The sequence below is a fragment of the Porites lutea genome, chromosome 1 (assembly GCF_958299795.1).
Source record: "Porites lutea chromosome 1, jaPorLute2.1, whole genome shotgun sequence".
NCBI lineage: Eukaryota > Metazoa > Cnidaria > Anthozoa > Scleractinia > Poritidae > Porites > Porites lutea.
In genome coordinates, this window is record NC_133201.1 from 10,987,112 (window position 1) to 11,004,607 (window position 17,496).

The window sequence follows — 17,496 nt, forward strand, 5'->3', positions numbered from 1 at the left end:
TTCGGACATTTATTGTTGGGTGCATCGAGAGGACGTTGGTGAGCGAGCCTTTGCAGAAAGGAAGTCACCAGCTAAAACGACAAAGACTTCCTGAGCCAAAGCCGCAGAATACCATTTGAACTTCCGTGCTGTCAATCACCTGTACACTTGCAAATTCAAAAGGCAATCAGTTTAGGGGAAATATTAAATTTCATATAAGCCTCCGATACTAATATAATGCATTTAGAACAGTTTGAATTTCACATTACGTCACTAAAACTCAAACTACAAAACTATCGTTCCTACTGAGATTTTACTTTCATGGTGTATTAGAGCAGCTGAAAGCTAATTTTCAAACGAATTTTCGCATCAAAAGGGTTCTTGGTTTTGTAATAGAGTACGGTTGAATTTCTAAGCTTTCGCGTGACGCAGCATTTACATGACGGCCGAGAGAGCTGTCATTTAGGTTAAAAAATTGACTCTTTTCGAGGAATTTTGCTATCTAAACAGTTCAAGTATTAGAAAAAGTATTACTTTAATGTTTATGAGTTCCTCTAGCAGTAAATTCACGCTTTTGTAGCAAAACTCGGTGACAGATGTTTCCGTTGGTTTTCGTCCGCCAAGTTGGAGCTCATCCGGATGAGTTCCAACATGGCGTCTCCATACAAAGCTCTATAAATTTGGGCAAAACATTTCCTCGGATATCTCGTATACCAATCATTCCTTCGACCCAAATCTTGGCGAGGGTCTTTGTATATTTACCTCCTTTCATTTCCCAGATTCTGGACTTTATCTGTCGAATGGTTTTGATTTTTATTTTGATCTACTTTGAATGGCGTGACACTGAGAACCAGCAATAGGTTCAAAGAGAAATTTGAAAACATTTTCTATTCCCCTTCCAAATTTTTTTCAATTTATCTATGCCTCCCAACCGGAGAGGGTCTTAAAAAAACTAAGCACCCGGCACTCAGAAAATTTATTTATTTTTTTTTAATTAAGGTGACTCGACCCAGTTTTTTTTTTTTTTTGAGAGGGGGGGGGGGGTACCATCCTACTTTGAAGCTCTCTGGTTTCCCCACCTTTACTTTTATCGGAAGTCTAACACATAGAATGGATAACATATAGATCAATCTACAATATAACATAAAATTTTGGGCGATCGGAGTAAATGTCACGTGGTTATAATGCCACGCCCCTTTGAGGTCTGAGTCGAAAATCTGCTGTTGCCGGCATTTTTTCGTGAAAATCTCTCGGCTACACATAGTGTGCATTAGTGCCTTGCGCTGAACAGAGTTTCACCAAAATCGCAAAGACCAAAACCGAGAAATTCAGCGGTTTCCAAATTTAGGTCATAATTTATGCGAAAATGATAAGCAAACTTTACACGGATTATATCTAATAAACTATGAGATTCATCTCTTTATTTTGGGCATCGTTATAACAGATGGGTCCTTGCAAGTCAGCAAAACAATTTAGGGCCTTGTAGATGTGCGCGATTTCGAGCAAAGCAAACATATAGAAATTATAGTTTTCGCTATTTGTTGACGTTTGTCAGCGTTTAAGAGTCAATCTCACGAAAAAAGCATTTTCTTAAAAATTCGTATTTTTTTTCCTTCAAATTTTTTCAGGGCCACAATAGACCTTGTCACGGTTTTCGACGCCATCTTGACGAGTAGGCAAACGCGTGAGAAATTACAGTGTTTGTATGAGAATCTAATGTCGAATAATTTCCGTAAAACGGCTGTTCTGAACAAAATATCAATTGTAAAGTAAAGCTACAAAGCAAAGGATTCTCCAAAAAAATTTTGGAGCGTACCTGTGCTTAAATTTCTCCAGAGGCTTTCTTTAGATTTCTCATATATTTGGCTGTAATTTTTCCGGGACTTTCTTACAGACAAATGTATAGAAAATTTTAAAAAGTGGTTCTAGGTCTTCTAGTGCATGTAACGCCCTCAAATTTTTTCAAGAGAATCCTTAGGAGTAAAGCTTTAGTTTACAAACCATATTTTTTTTCAGAACAGCCGTTTTACGGAAATTATTTGATATTAGATCTATATGTTATCCATTCTATGTGTTAGACTTGCGATAAAAGTAAAGGTGGGGATACCAGAGAGCTTCAAAGTAGGATGGTACCCCCCCCCCCCCCCCCAAAAAAAAAAACTGGGTCGAGTTACCTTAACCCCATTGCTACGGTAAACCATATATTACATTAATGCATATACATTTATTAACATTTATGAATATACTCTTTTACTGTTTTGGCAATACTCGTACAATCTCTAACCGTCCGATCAGCCTTGCCTTCAATTTTACAGTAATTTTGTGTTATTCTATATTGCTGGCCCTGATCTAGACCTGGATCTGGCTTTCCCTCGCTTCTGTTTGTCCAGTTATTTAAGACGCCCTTGCAAGAAGTGTTCGCTAATTTTAGGATCTCTGTCATAACTGGTGAAGATACTGAAAAGCTTCTTTTGTTTGCTAGTTTGTTGTTGTTGTTGTTGTTGTTGTTGCTGTTGTTGTTGTTGTTGTTTTCAGTTTAGACGTCGTTGACGTGACGTGATTCGTGTCCACAGATATGCTAATCAGGATGAGTAATAACTGCGCAACAGCCGTGACCGAAACAGATAGCCCATCGTTGTGTTATGTAAGCTCGCACATTTGCTTCACCATGTCGTCGTCAGTGCTTGGCATGATTTACGATTCTCTCAGTCTCGGAAATATTTTTCTGCTGTTGCTTCTGTTGTTCCTTCTTCATTACCTGATGGTGCTCTACGAGTTTAGAAACATGCCACCCGGTCCTCGCTTCACAACTCTCCCTGTGCTTGGAAACATCTTTTCTCTCGACCTTGATGCTGAGACCGTGCCGGAAACATTCAGAAGGTCAGTATATAGAAAGTCCAATATCTGTTGAGCGGCCTTTTCGCCTCTGCTCATCCATCGCCCTCTTTTCAGCGGTCAATTAACAAATTCACTGCCATGTTTAGTATATAGATCGTTTTCACCGTCACGCAACATAAAAATAAATTGGAAACCGTCCAGTGGAAGAAGCTAAGAAAATGAAATGTTATAAAAGAATAATATATATATAATTTGTCCACGTCCCAGGTCTTTGTGGCCCACAGTTTCTGAGTTATTTCCCGAAACTTATCACGCACCTTTGTAGAGCTTTGCATGGAAGACGCCATATATGTGTACTGTTTTGGTCAACCAATATAGCCGCCGGAAATCAACAAAAACATCTGGAGTTCACTTTTTCTATAAAAAGTCTTTCTTTTCACTCGAGAACTAGGACACGGGCGCATAAACATATGTTCTAATACTTGAAATGGTTATACAGGTGAAAATCAAGAGCAGAGAATTTTCTTCAGCGAGACAGCATTCCTATTTTGCTGTCACTCACTGTGAAAACTCCGAATTTCAAATTTGCTGGGGGCGGGAGGGGGGGGGGCAGGGAAGGACTCCGCATATGAAATGGGTGGGGATGCTCGTCGTCGTCTCGCTTAGGGGTGTAAATGTCGGATTTTGGTCTCACTTAGGGGGTGTTCTGGGCAAAACGCCATCGTATTTAGCCGTGAAGGTCTCGTTTAGGGTTGCACGCGAAAAAATATATAAATATATATTTGATATGTATTTTTTTGTCGTCTCTTTTAGGGGTCAAAAAAACGCTTGGGCCACGCCCAGACCGGTCTCCTTTAGGGGCTTTATTCAAAATTTTCGACGAGCATCTTCACCCCTTTCATATGCGGAGTCCCCCCCCCCCCCCCCCGGGAAATGGAAACTTATATAAAGATTTATTTTTTTGTTTATCTTTAACCTACTGTAAATAAGAATTCGTAAAAACCTCGCTATTTTGACTTTACAATTTGGTGACATCACTGTGAAAACCACCGAATGAAATTACACGAAAAATAAATTTGTTCGTGTTGTATTTTGTGTTTTGTGCCGTTTTATAGGTGGTGTAAATCTATGTTACACGGTACGATTCGCAATGACGATTTTTAGCTCAACCCAGCGTTAGAACATCGTTGCCACATTGTTTTAATTAGTTGCAACATTGTTCTAAATTATTGCAACGCAGTGTTGCGTTAAAATCGCTGTAGCGAGTCGTCTTGGGTAACATCGGCTTTACGCAACATAGGGTTGTTTTGCTATCCTGCCTTTTTCTTTTAATGAAACATATCGGAAATCAAGCCTGGTCGCTTCAAAGCTACACAGAACTGAAAATACACCACAATTAATTTTCATTTTACTTTATTTTCCCACAATCTTTCCCATAATCTGTGACTCGGCGATGTTTTATGTTTTTTCGAATGTTTGTGTTTACCAATAATAAAACATTACGTTATGCAATAGTGCTAAACGTATTCATACCAAGTGGTAACAAAGAGAGTTTGGGAGCCTGTGTTAAAGGAAATAATATGCGGCTTTGCCAGTTACGCCCGACGACTGGGCAGATATGATTACATGTGTCCGAACGGGTTAGCAGCCACAGGGCACGCTAAGACCGTATTCATTTGTCCAAAAAAAAAAGTTCCCTTCAGTGGATACGCGCTCCCTCCCCACGAAAAAAAGGGTGGAAGTGTCCCAGCGCGCTTAACTTTTTTCATAACTTTGAAAACGGCTGAGAAAAGATCCTCTAATTTTTAGGACTTTTCCAAAACTTGTAATCGCAAAAATTCCAAATATATCAATCTCTTACCTTTGATGATTGACCTTTCCAATGCAACTCACAGTCCGAAGGGCGAGTTTTGCTATTCGAGGCTTTCTTCCTTTCCGAAGGGCGAGTTTTGCTATTCGAGGTTTTCCTCGAATAGCTATTCTACTCCTATTCGAGTGTGTTCCGAAGCTGGGGTATCTGTCATTAAAGTTCTGCCCTAGGGTGAATTTGTCACTCCTAAATTTCATGTTATCTTAAACTTTTAAGTCGCTGGCCATACCGTCATAACGACTTACGGAGGATTTTCGACATAGCGAAAACGTTATCCTGTCACTGTTACTATCATCATCATCATCATTATCACCATCATCGTTGCGAACAAAATTACCCTATCATCATCATCGTCAAAATCATCATCATCATCGCCATCATCAATATCGTCATCAGTATCACCATTACCATCACCATTTTCATCAGCATCGTTGTGGACATAATCAGCCGATCATGAATGAATGAATGACACTTTATTTCAATAGGGTGCATAATTACAGTTCTACTGTATTGTTCCGGCTTATGGCACTATGAAACTACTAACATTCCAAAATACTAAAATCCTCAAATACTAAAATACTAAGGTAACAAACAACTTAACTAGCAAGCTACACAGAAAATAGAACGTTCTGTCCATTCTACAGCTCTCAGCAGAGAATTCACCCCAAATTACACATGATTAAAATGCTAAAGTATTTAAAGATAATAATTATTAACATATAAGTCATTTAAAAAGCTAAAAAAATGCTGTCAATTTTAAAGCTGTTAGGCGTGAATTTACACATAGCTGAATCAGAGTAATTTATTTTGAACGTCTTTACATCAGATCGAAGAGCGGACTAAATCATTGTCACTGACATTAGTCCACAGTGTAAGGTGGCTGGACACAGTTTTGCGGGCGGTCAGCGGTAACTCGCATGACGTCGCGTGTTTCAAATTAGACCAACAAAGATTGCGAAAAAGCAGTGGTACATAGAAGACAATTTGTCAAAATCTTCCCATTAAAATTTTGTGATATTTGGAAGAATTTTTACTTTTATCGTATTTTAAATAATGAGCACTTTAAAATGGAAGTTGTTGAATAGACGAATTTTTGTGACACATTTAATAATTACAGTACAATTATATTACTGATTATCTAAAAACGCGTCTGTAAGAATTAGGTCAAATAAGTTTCAAATTGTAATGATTAATTATAGTAAGCTGTCTGCAAGTTTATAGGGAAATCTAATGAGCGAATTTTATGTAAGCAGAGCAAAAGTAAAATTTTAAGGTTGTATTCAATCGTTCGTGTTGCCATGGAAACTACGAAAACGTAAAATTTTATCTGTCATTCAAAATTTTCATCAGTCTATTTTTCACTTGCCAAGTTTCAGCTTGTGAGCTTCAACCTTTCTCTTGCCATGATTTGGCAAATGACGTACTGTATACTCACAAACTGCCAAAATTGTGTGCAGCTACCTTAACTGCAAGAACATTCGTATCATGCTTTTGTTACGTGGAATAGGAAGGCGATAAGGCAACCGAGACCTTATGCAATGTGACTTGCAATATTTCAAAGATAACAGTTTCTCAGAGAGGTAACTAGGTGCACATCCATCCATGATTTTTTTTTAATACTTCCCCAGACGGACACACAGTACTCAAGAACAGGTTTAACACTAGCATTAACTAAAATGATGACTGGTAGGACTTTTTAATGCGAGCCAGAACAGCAACACGCTTTAAGAGTTTCTTCCTGAGATTAGCTACGTGGGATGACCAAGATAGGGAGGGGTCGATATCTACTCCCAAGAGACGTTCCTCTTGAGTTTGCTCCAACTGCCTACCATCCAAATACAGCGAAAGGGCACATTCTTCGAAGCGGAAAAGCTTTTGTCGAGTACCAATTATCATACATTTTGTCTTTTCCGGATGGGCAGCCATGCCATGATCTGTAGTCCATCATCATCATCATCATCATCATCATCATCAGTCAGTCATTATAATTATTATGATCATAATCATGACCGCTTTCATGGTAATGGTAGTACATGTAGTAACGGCAACATTTACGGTAGGATAAGAGGCACTGGCAGTAGTAGAATTCATTTTGCGCCCAATTTGACTCTATTATGCTTCACTCTGCAGTCTTAAGAAATTCTACGGGGATATTTTCTCTCTGAAAATTGGAAGCTACAATTTGATTATGGCTTCAAGTTCTGAGGCTGTCAAGGAAGTGCTTGTAACTAAATCTGGTGATTACGCTGGAAGATCGGATTTCTATACCTTCTATACAGTAACCTTAGGTACGTAACTGAGTTGTGACTTTGTTGGACTAACTCACGTAGTTTAAGGCCTGGGACTAAGGGGTTTACCTTTGGAAAATGGCTTATTGGCCATAACTTCAGCATAGAGGATGGCGCTGAATCAAAATTTGACACACATAAACAAGTCATCGTCCTTAACATTTAAAGGTATAAATATTGTATTAATAAGTCACGTGATATGACACGCGACCATTGTGCTGAAAATTGTAAATTATTGAACAATTGGCAGCCGGCTTAAGAAAATAAATCGAGCAATAACATTTTTCTAATTCAAATTAAATATTTCTAACACTTCACGTTTGGAATGAACGTCTATTGCGCTTGAATAAAAAAGTATGAGGAAAAACATCATTTTAACTGCCTAATGAAATCTGAAATTATTTCAAACTTTTATTTCAAACTTAGCGTACCTTCATTCCAAACGTAGAAAGTTAGGTTTCTTTATCCTGTTTCAGAAAAACCAGTTTGGTTATCAAACAAAGTAAATTCGCCACCAATCGACCAATTTCCTTCATTTTCAATTTTGGTCTCATGACAGGTCACGTGACCACAATTAAACATTAAGGCACAAAAAAACCCCAAGATTTACTTTAGGGGAAAAATTCATTTTGTTCTTGGTCTCCTAGCGAGAGATTTTGCCAATCATTCATATGCTCCGAACACACCTTTGACCCAGGCCTTAAACCCCTTGAGTAAATGAGGCAATTATTTCCACCATCATCATCACCAACTTCATTATTGTTTTTTGTTGTTGTTGTTTTAAATATATCTACGCATTTTTCAACTAAGGCTATTACTTATTGTTACTCAGTACACGTTTTTACTTATACCTGCTGGTAATTTGATTTTATCAACCTAATTGTAGGTGGGAAAGATATAGTTTTTGGTAACTATGGGCCTGCCTGGAGGTTTTACCGAAAATTATTCATCACAGCCTTACGCCAGTACGTCTCAAACACTTCTCTGGTAGAAGAAAAAGTCTTAGCTCAGGCCGAAAAACTGGTGCACTTTATGGAACAGTATGACGGAAAGCCTTTTGACCCTGCAGATTACTTGCAGCGAAGTATAGCCGATGTACTTTGTGGAATAATTTTTAAAGACGGCTCTGACACCACAAACCCAGATATGGACAAACTTTTGAAGCTAAACGTTAAGGTAACTGAAAGGGCTGATGATATCAGGGTGGCCGCCATCTTAGACTTTTTTCGGGGAGCGCATCACTTGCCTATAAAGGCGCGCAATCGGGTCCTTAGGCTCTTCTATGAGATTCACGATGTCATTCGCAAATTACTAAGGGAAAGAAAAGAAACTTTTCACCTTGGCAAACAAGTGGAAGATTTCATGTCAGCTTTGCTTCGAGCCAGACACGACCTCGAGGCAGAATGCAAGAGTGACGAAGAAAGATCCGCTCTACTGTCAGAGGATTATTTCATCGTCACCATCGAGGACATGTTTATTGCTGGGTTTGAGACCACAAGCACTGCACTGCGCTTTGCAATAGCGTTCTTGTCTGGCAATCTAAAGTACCAAAAGGACATTCAAAGCCAGTTAGATGAAGTGCTTTGTGGGCTAAGACCCTCCTTGGAGGATCGCCCTAAGCTACCACTCATTCAGGCGATGATCTTGGAAACATTGAGATTAGGAAATGTGGTACCTCTTGCTATTCCTCACGTAGCCCTCTCCGATACAACTCTCGGCAGCTACCGCGTTCCCAAGGGCACAATCGTCTATGCAAACACAGAGTCCGTCCATCTGCATCCAAAATGCTGGGATGATCCCACCGTTTTTAACCCATACCGCCATATTGATGCAGAAGGCAAGCTGATCACCAACGAAGGTAATCTCTATCCTTTTGGAGCTGGGCGTCGAGTTTGCGCTGGTGAATCATTAGCTAAGGTTAAGCTGTTCTTGTTTTCCTCGTTGTTGCTGCAAAACTTCACGTTTCTTCCTGGAGATGGTCATCCTCCAAAATCAAAAGCAGGTATCATTCAGTTTCCTGAACGTTACACGATACATGCAATGAAACGGCAGTGAACGCCTTTTGCTTGCTTTTACCGCTATAAGAATAAGTAGTAAAATTTATGTGCTGAACGAACGATAATTTTGCTGAGCAAGCAAGGACGAAAAAGGGGACTATCTGTACATGTGCTTTCCTAGTTCAGTGTATCAAGCAACACATCTGAGCACTTTAGAGGCAATTTCATCACCTCCTGTACCTTTCCCGTTATTTAGGATATTTAGAGCCTTAATATATAGTCACATCTCAGTTCTAACAGGCCAAATGTGGTATGGTCAAAACCTAGTTAAACTTTCGGCGCGTCCAGATGCTTCTCAAAAGTAGATGATGCAGAATGATGACGCACTGTACGTACTCTCAAAGCCCTCGTTTAGAGTCCATTTCGGGTATTTATAGAATTAATTTAAGTGGTGGCAGGTAGAGCTGGTCTTTGACTAGATACAATTTTTTTTTTTTCTATTTTGTCCTATTTTTGTTTTGTTTTGTTTTTGTTTTTGTTTTTGTTTTTTTTTTTGGAAGTGACCACACGATAAACGTACTCAGAGAGTGGTCGGTAAGGACAGCTCTTCGCAGCAGGCTTTGCCTTTAAAAATAATGTCGTTTATTACTAGTGACTTTGCAGTGGTATCTGTTTATGTCTGAAAGATCCTATTTTTGATCAAGAAATAAATGTCAATTTTTATTCAAGTGTTGGTTGAGTGGTCGCTTACGAGAACATAATTGAACAAAGGAAAAGAACGGCATTTAATTCACAGAGTCGATTTCAACCTGTGTTTTACAATCGCTGCTCGTCTAAAATGCCGCTGGTAACGTACAATGCTAATAGCAAGAAAAGATCCAACGACGCGACGGCAACGTAACGACGACGTCGCTTAAAAAGTGAGTTTGCTTTGTCTTAGATGCGTGAAGTTGTTGTTTTGCTTAGTGTTTTATGACGTTCTCATTGCCGGTGCGTCGTTGGAGTAAAGTTCCTATTCCATGTAAAAACGGCCAATGCATATGAAAGTGGCGGTTTTATTGTGGGCGACAAATAAATATACAAATATACATGTCTAGCAAATCTGGTCGGTTTGCAATGGTCGCAGGTCGAAGACTAACTTAAATAAGCTTTTCTAAATGATTTAGAGCGTGTTTCATACTTTTAAAGATCTTGATTTGAAGTATAGCAGCTTTGTTCAGTTATTTGCTTAACTTGCATATGCTCATAAACCTTTTTTTTAATGGTCACTTTCTTCCGTTTTCACGCCCTACAGTAACTGTAAAGAATTTTGTTTACTTGTATCTTTTGTTACGTTTTTATCTTGTTTATTTTCTTTTAAAATGTCTCTCGAAAACGATCCTTCTAAATATTTGATCATGTTAACAAAAGCGAACAGTACAAGGTTAACACCAAGGCCATAGAGTTGATCAGAGATTTCCAAGATCCATGTGACAGAAATTTGAAGTTTCAGTACTAAGAAGACAGGTACAACCTGGTTTTCACAGTGTGACTTCTCGCCTCACCTGTTGAATTGTCAGCTTTTTACTTTCGTAAGTACCCATACGGGCTTGTCTAGTCATCACTTGTTTTTGAATTGTCAGCCTTTTACCCATTTAACACTAAAACACGAAGGAGAACAAAATAAATAAACGGTAAGTTGCTTTAAATTCGAATTAGCACAATTAGTTTCTACCTCCAATATTTCCGCCAGCTACGAGTGAACAAAATAGAGACAAACCTGGGACTTGAATTCAAAAATATGGAATTTTCCTCAAAATTATTTTTTGTATAAATATACGTTATAGATCAGTGTTACTGAAACGATTATTAACGATTGATTTATTTCAATTTTGTTCTGCAAATTTGTGGTTTCTTCCATTGAATTTTACAGAACTAGAGTGAAATCAGATTCCATTTTATGTGTGGCAATCCAAGCAGTGATGATGTTTCATTAGAGGCAGTCGATTAATAGCGAGTTAGCTATTTTATTTTCCGGTCATTTTTTGGCTGCATGCCACAAATTGCCTCAACCAGGCGAAGAACCTTTCTTTTAGCCTCTTAGTGAATAGATTAACCCAGAATAATTTATAATGACGGAAACAATATTTAACCCATAGAGGAAGTATTAGTTAGACACTCAGTCTGTTTGTTGCAGGTTCACCTATTTTCTTCTTGAAATATCTGCAAAAATGTCTACGTTTGCATTGCACTTCAAAAAGTTGTTTCTAAAAAGTTATTTCTTAATAATTTTTCTTTCAACATTGCTCATGCAACTTTGTTTTCTCTTGAAGTACGTCTCCGTTACAGTTTTCAAGCAAAAAAGTAGTAGTAGTAGTAGTAGTAGCAGCAGCAGCAGCAGCAGCAGCAGCAGCAGCAGCAGCAGCAGCAGCAGCAGCAGCAGCAGCAGCAGCAGTAGTAGTAGTAGTAGTAGTTGTAGTTGTAGCAGTGGTAATAGAGAGCTTTAGATTCTAAGACGAGTACGACAACGAGTACGAGATTTTCTCAGTACTAAGTAGTGCTCGCGTGTGAACCAGCGTCATTTTGGCGGGAAAACGTGGTAGCCGTCGTCACTCTACTACGAATTTTAGCGAGAATGTCGAAGTGGGGAAAACGAGTTATCAAATGTACGAATTTTTATCATTTTGCGATCGGGAAAGCGCGTAACCTCCTTCACTAAAGGTAACAGTGCTAACTTTTCTAGTGAAAAATGGTAAAATGAAGCTTTCCGGGGAGTCTATATTTTGAGAATACGCGAAAAAACTTTAAGTCAAATCCCGTACTGGTAGTCGTTCTCGTCCTTGAATCTAAAGGTCTCTAGTAGCAGTGTTAGTGGTAGTGGTAGTGGTAGTGGTAGTGGTGGCGGTGGTGGTGGTGGTGGCGGTGGTAGTGGTAGTGGTAGTGGTAGTGGTAGTCGAAGTGGTAGTGGTAGTGGTAGTATAGTGGTAGTGGTAGTGGTAGTCGTAGTCGTAGTCGTAGTCGTAGTCGTAGTCGTAGTCGTAGTCGTAGTCGTAGTGGTAGTGGTAGTCGTAGTCGTAGTCGTAGTCGTAGTGGTAGTCGTAGTCGTAGTCGTAGTCGTAGTCGTAGTCGTAGTCGTAGTCAAAGTCGTAGTCGTAGTCGTAGTCGTAGCCGTAGCCGTAGTCGTAGTCGTAGTCGTAGTCGTAGTGGTAGTCGTAGTGGTAGTCGTAGTGGTAGTGGTAGTGGTAGTGGTAGTCGTAGTGGTAGTCGTAGTGGTAGTCGTAGTGGTAGTCGTAGTGGTAGTGGTAGTGGTAGTGGTAGTCGTAGTGGTAGTCGTAGTGGTAGTCGTAGTGGTAGTCGTAGTCGTAGCCGTAGCCGTAGCCGTAGTCGTAGTCGTAGTCGTAGTGGTAGTCGTAGTGGTAGTCGTAGTGGTAGTCGTAGTGGTAGTCGTAGTGGTAGTGGTAGTGGTAGTGGTAGTCGTAGTGGTAGTCGTAGTGGTAGTCGTAGTGGTAGTGGTAGTGGTAGTCGTAGTCGTAGCCGTAGCCGTAGTCGTAGTCGTAGTCGTAGTCGTAGTGGTAGTCGTAGTGGTAGTCGTAGTGGTAGTCGTAGTGGTAGTGGTAGTGGTAGTGGTAGTCGTAGTGGTAGTCGTAGTGGTAGTCGTAGTGGTAGTCGTAGTGGTAGTCGTCGTCGTCGTCGTCGTCGTCGTAGTGGTGGTAGTAGTATTGTTATTTTTTATTACTATCGCTGTTTTTGTTGTTTTTGTTTTGTTATCATCGATTCTTTGAACATTATTTGGGTACTTCAGTGAGATTCTTATCGTTTTACTTTATTTCAGCCGTGCCCTGTGCGCGTTGGTGACTTATAATTGATAGGATGAAAGTCTTGTTGGCTTTCCTGGTCGTGTTGTTGCTTACAGAAACCAGTTTCAGTGAATTTACAGATTTTGAGAGCGGTACGTTTGGTCAACTATTGTACTATGAAGAAAAAATCCTCCCTTTAAAGATAAGCGCAAAATGATCATTCCAAGTGTGCCTCGCACAATACACAAAGCACGATACACTTTTTTAAATTCGCATTTCCAATTATTAGCAATTATTACCTGATAACATATATTTTGAAATAAGATTGATAAAAAGGTCCTACCCAGGGAAAACAGTATGCAAGTAAGTAATAAGGCAAATTCCAAGTGTTCAAAATCCATGTACAGTAACACTTCTATATAACAAAGTGCTTGATATAACGGACGCCTAGTAAGTAATAGTAAAATATGCGGGAAAAAAAACCTCCATATAACGAAACCTTTTTATTGCGAATGTAGTTTGCCCATGTTTGCCACTCCCTTGGCCCTTCTTCATGTTGAGGTTCTACTTTAACCGTAATGTTTTTTTTAGTTAAAGACAGTTCATCACAGGCCAAATCTGCAAAATATGCCCCCTTTTCCTTGCTAATTTAAAACTCTGTTTAGGTGTTGTCACTGGGGTACTACAACACAAAGATACTAAGAAATGCATCAGATTTGGTACATTGAGTAGGTACGCTGAATGGACATGCAAAGCTAGCTGGAGAGGGCGTTTCAGATCGTGCTCTGATAATGTAGCACAACTGGCCACCTCAAGTTGTCCGACGGTGAAATTGGCCATAAACGGGTTAGTCGGTGTTTCAGGAGGATGTCTTCATTGGTTTAATAACATTGACGTCTTCAAGGTAGGATTTAATATTTGACTCTCGGGAAGCAAGTCATAACAAGGACCTGACCTTCTCAAGCCTGCACGATGTTTAATACGATCCTCTATAGTAGAGTACGTCAGGCCGAGCACTTAATGAATGCAGTAACTTTGTGACCATCATTTTAAGATTGTTCTAAATTTTCAGTATTTACCGCATCACCACATCGGTGAATAGCCACTTTCGTGTGTTTGATTGGCTCCAGCGCGTAGCTCGCAATATTTCTGGCCATCGTAACAAGGTATTGCAGCATACACTGATTCAGGAGGGGAGTTAGTAAATACAAGTGTAGTACCACACTATCTCGTTCATGGTCGATTCATAGAGTTACCTATCGGTATACATGGATATTTACCATTTGTATATGGCCAATTCTGTTTTCGCCCTGTGATTCGTCAATTTGCGGTCCGTAACAAGTTTTTTTTCCTGTGCACGGACCAAACTTTCAAACGAGCTTACCTAGAAAAATAAGGCTATGATATCAGTTTATGTAAACGTATTGCAAATTCCAGTCCCTAGAAAGAGCGAACATTCGCTTGAGGAAGCATAAGAATCTTAAGAAGGGCCCTTAATAATCCTTACTGCTATTGTTCCAACAGTCTCCCTGTGGTAGATGGCCGGGCGATTGGAATCACTTTGAAAACCTCATCCATGTCTCCGTGCAACCCGATGGACAGATTTTCTTCAGCAACGGTCAATACTGTATAGCTATACACTCAGGCTACGATCCCAAGTTGAGAGCTCTGAGCAGTTCACAAGCGGTGTGCCAGGCAAGCTCAAGCCGTTTCCGTTTAGTATGTGAGTGCAAAACGATAAAAGATATTATATCATTGTAAACAGTTTGAACCCAATAATCCTGTCAGAAAAAGATGATTTATGATATTGATTTGTGATGTTGAAGAAAAAGAACTCCAAGCCAAATCTGAAGACAGAAGACAACCTGAGCAATCTTAGTGGGGTACCAAAGTTCGTCTACCTTGAGAGGCCCAGCTGAAAGCTTCTGTAGTTCCAACCGACCACTAACTGATCTGCGGTTAGGTCAGCAAATCTCGGTTCCTTAAACATTTGGATACGGTAATACATGGTTATTTGCCATATGGTTGAATTCGCGAGCGGTAAAAGCCCCATTGATACTGCAACGAAAGCAAATTACTCTTTTGTATATTGGCCTCGTTCTTCTTTTATTATTATCTTTCATCGAAAAAGACCCAACACCCAGCCATCTTGATGGAACAAGGTTGGTCAAAAACGCATATGTATGAACAGACAAAATTAAATTGATTAAAAACATACAACCTCGTTTCCTGTCGTCCCCGGCGAGTTCAAATGTGACGTCACCCGTCAAACCTCTTCCGTTTACTCCCATAGCGCGAATTGGCATGAGGACGAGGCTGCATAAATATCATTTTATTCCTTTATCTTTGACTAGGTAAGAGGGTAGGGAGCTAATTCTTAACTATACCAGTCACGCCCTCTTTACTCAGGGCTAGATCAGACGCCGAACTTCAAATTGAAAAGGCTCAGCCGTTTGTTTCCGGTTAGCCCGGCTGGAAATTTTGACTTAAAAGCTATTTTAGAACAGCTTTGATTCAGACAAGGAACTTTTCATGTGTCGAACCTAATGCAAGCAGGTTCAACGCAAAAAGCACTTTTCTCCTTTTGAATTTAAGTTGTGGATTTAAAACTATCCAGATGCGTGTGGACGGGGCATAGGTAACAGATACCCTATGTGAAGAACATGTAAACTTGTAAACTTTTCTTCGCCATTCCAACTCCTACAATTGGTAAAAACACACAAAAAAAAAACTTTAAAAAATAGAGTTTTTATTTCCTAAACTTCCTTTTTGTAAGTTTATGCGTTCTCTGTGTGAAAATGAAAATATTTCTATGTAAGGAAAGCGTATTGCGCCATAACAAAAGAAATTGCTCCCGTTTTACCTGGATCATTACTAAAGAACAAAATGTGAATTTGAATTTCTAGCTTCAGGCATGTCCTGGTTTGCTCGTGATTCTTCTCCTCAGCAAGCCACAAGTATCGACACAAGCGCAAATCACTGCGATTATTCAGGCAGAAGGCTCTGTACAGCAGCTGAAGTTTGCCCCTCCAGCCCTGGTGGTCAAAGTGTTGCGGGCGTCATTGGCGGAAGTTTAACAAAAGCTGTTCTCGTGGTAGGAGACACATTCGTGGACGCTGCGACTTGTCAAAGACTCTCCCAAATATCAAGCTATACCGTTGATGGTTTTTTATGTTGTCCTACCGGTGACCTGCCAAGTCCTAAAGACTTTGTCAGTGACGGTGAGTGACGTAGAGTGGAAATTATTCTCCTCCACAGAACACTACCCTGGCCTTTTGTTTGTAAATAAGGTAGTTCAATTAAGACAAACAACCCAGCAAGCTGAGAGGAATCCTGTGTTCTGATTGGCAACCCGGGTGGGTAAAATGGTTCGTTGTTGCCCGCTCGGGATTTCCTGCGTTGATCCTCCAATAAAAACTATGTAAAAAATGTGTCTAAATAAGGCAGTTAGAATTCTTGAAAAACAACCTAACTAAAAAAAAAACACATTAAGGTCAGATGCAGGACAGTTTAGCTTGCAAATGGTCTCGAAAAGAGGTTTGTATCCCTGGGATACGAAGCTAGGTGGTGACTGAGCGTACCTGGGAAATTTCCAAAGAGGATAAAGCCACCTTGAAATTCCTTAAACATAAAGTTAAGCCCTTTCTGTCCCATCATAATCACTGTCGCATGCACAGGTACACTGACTGTTCGCCACGCTCAATAATATGGAAAATCCATATTAGTGGGGGACGAAATCCTCGCAGAATCTTTTAGATTAATGAAAGAAACCCCTGTTGAGAAGTAGGCGTAAGAGCACAAGTTGGTCTAGGCTAATACCCGAGGGAAATTACAACCTCGGTGAAGAAAAACTTGTGGCACTTCCGATAATTTTTTGGCATGCACAGTGTAGTCCCCTCATCCCTTGCATGGTTGAAAATGAGAGCAAAGGGGTCGTGAAGAAGGATAAGGGGAAAATCGGCCTAGTGCCCCAACTATTGTTATCAAGGGTTGTATGCAGCTCTAGCTGGCCTTATGATTGTGGGTGCATGAGTTAAAAATCTTCGTAGATTAAGGCTTCATTACGCGTTCCTTCCCCATCAGAGTCTGCTGAAGAGTGCAACTAGGAAACCAATTCCGTTCTGTTTTACGGACCAGGATGATGCAAGCTTAAACGTATACAACCTGAGTTTTTTCGAGAGTTTATTTCTGCTTAAGAGCATGAACTGCGCGGCGCAAACATTATTTATTTTTTTAAAGGTTACGGTTACCTAATGCACAAAAGTGGAAAGTGCGCTCATTATATTAACCAAAGGCTGGTTCTCAAAACTGACTGCAAAAGTCAAACTGCTCTCATGGGCTGGTCAAATGATGGGAGTATCAAGCAAGGTACAGACTGTATAGTTGCTGAGTCGCTTGGACAGTGCCCTCCGTAAGTACTGTGGTGAATGTTCTTCGAATTACTTCATTAGAATTCAGTTAATTCAGATCTATTAAAATCTATTCAGTGATTGCTCATTAATCAAATGTACTTTCATCCAGGGTTTCCCTTTCAAAATATATGTTTTCCAACTCTTCAAAAAAAAGATGCGTTTTTGATGCTACGGTTATAAGGGCTTTGTTGACAATTTTGTTTAGGAAATCAAAACAAGAGACTTTTAATGTTCTGAACTAGAATGATGCCTGATTTATACAGCCTTTGATAATCTGTCTACATCTTGCAATGTGTTTCGTTAAGTTTTCAGTTCTCGAACGTCAACTCTTTACAA

The 17,496-nt window shown here is 39.8% G+C and overlaps 2 protein-coding genes across 2 annotated transcripts in view; both read left to right on the plus strand.

Annotated features, from left to right (window-relative positions):
* Positions 1-2,632: 2,632 nt before the first annotated feature.
* LOC140935180 (steroid 17-alpha-hydroxylase/17,20 lyase-like) lies at positions 2,633-9,065 on the plus strand. The gene is made up of 3 exons (XM_073384719.1): positions 2,633-2,859; positions 6,818-6,975; positions 7,862-9,065. Exons 1-3 carry the CDS (start codon positions 2,648-2,650, stop codon positions 9,028-9,030), a joined length of 1,539 nt encoding a protein of 512 aa, XP_073240820.1. The 5' UTR covers positions 2,633-2,647; the 3' UTR covers positions 9,031-9,065.
* A 3,756-nt stretch (positions 9,066-12,821) lies between these two features.
* The window catches only part of LOC140947294 (uncharacterized), a 10,230-nt gene continuing 5,555 nt past the window's right edge, over positions 12,822-17,496 (plus strand). Inside the window, exons 1-6 of the mRNA XM_073396386.1 lie at positions 12,822-12,900; positions 13,414-13,652; positions 14,273-14,471; positions 15,655-15,969; positions 16,988-17,159; positions 17,466-17,496. The exon at positions 17,466-17,496 is cut by the window's right edge and continues 118 nt beyond it. Of these exons, the coding sequence (XP_073252487.1) occupies positions 12,822-12,900; positions 13,414-13,652; positions 14,273-14,471; positions 15,655-15,969; positions 16,988-17,159; positions 17,466-17,496 (1,035 nt within the window). The remainder of the gene's footprint in view (positions 12,901-13,413; positions 13,653-14,272; positions 14,472-15,654; positions 15,970-16,987; positions 17,160-17,465) is intronic.

What these genes read in the sequence shown, in the direction of transcription:
- LOC140935180 (XM_073384719.1), top strand. Translation starts at nt 2,648, where the DNA reads ATGTCGTCGTCAGTGCTTGGCATGATTTACGATTCTCTCAGTCTCGGA. An exon ending in GTGCCGGAAACATTCAGAAG is followed by an intron (nt 2,860 to 6,817) that starts GTCAGTATATAG and finishes TTCACTCTGCAG; the next exon opens with TCTTAAGAAATTCTACGGGG. An exon ending in CTTCTATACAGTAACCTTAG is followed by an intron (nt 6,976 to 7,861) that starts GTACGTAACTGA and finishes ACCTAATTGTAG; the next exon opens with GTGGGAAAGATATAGTTTTT.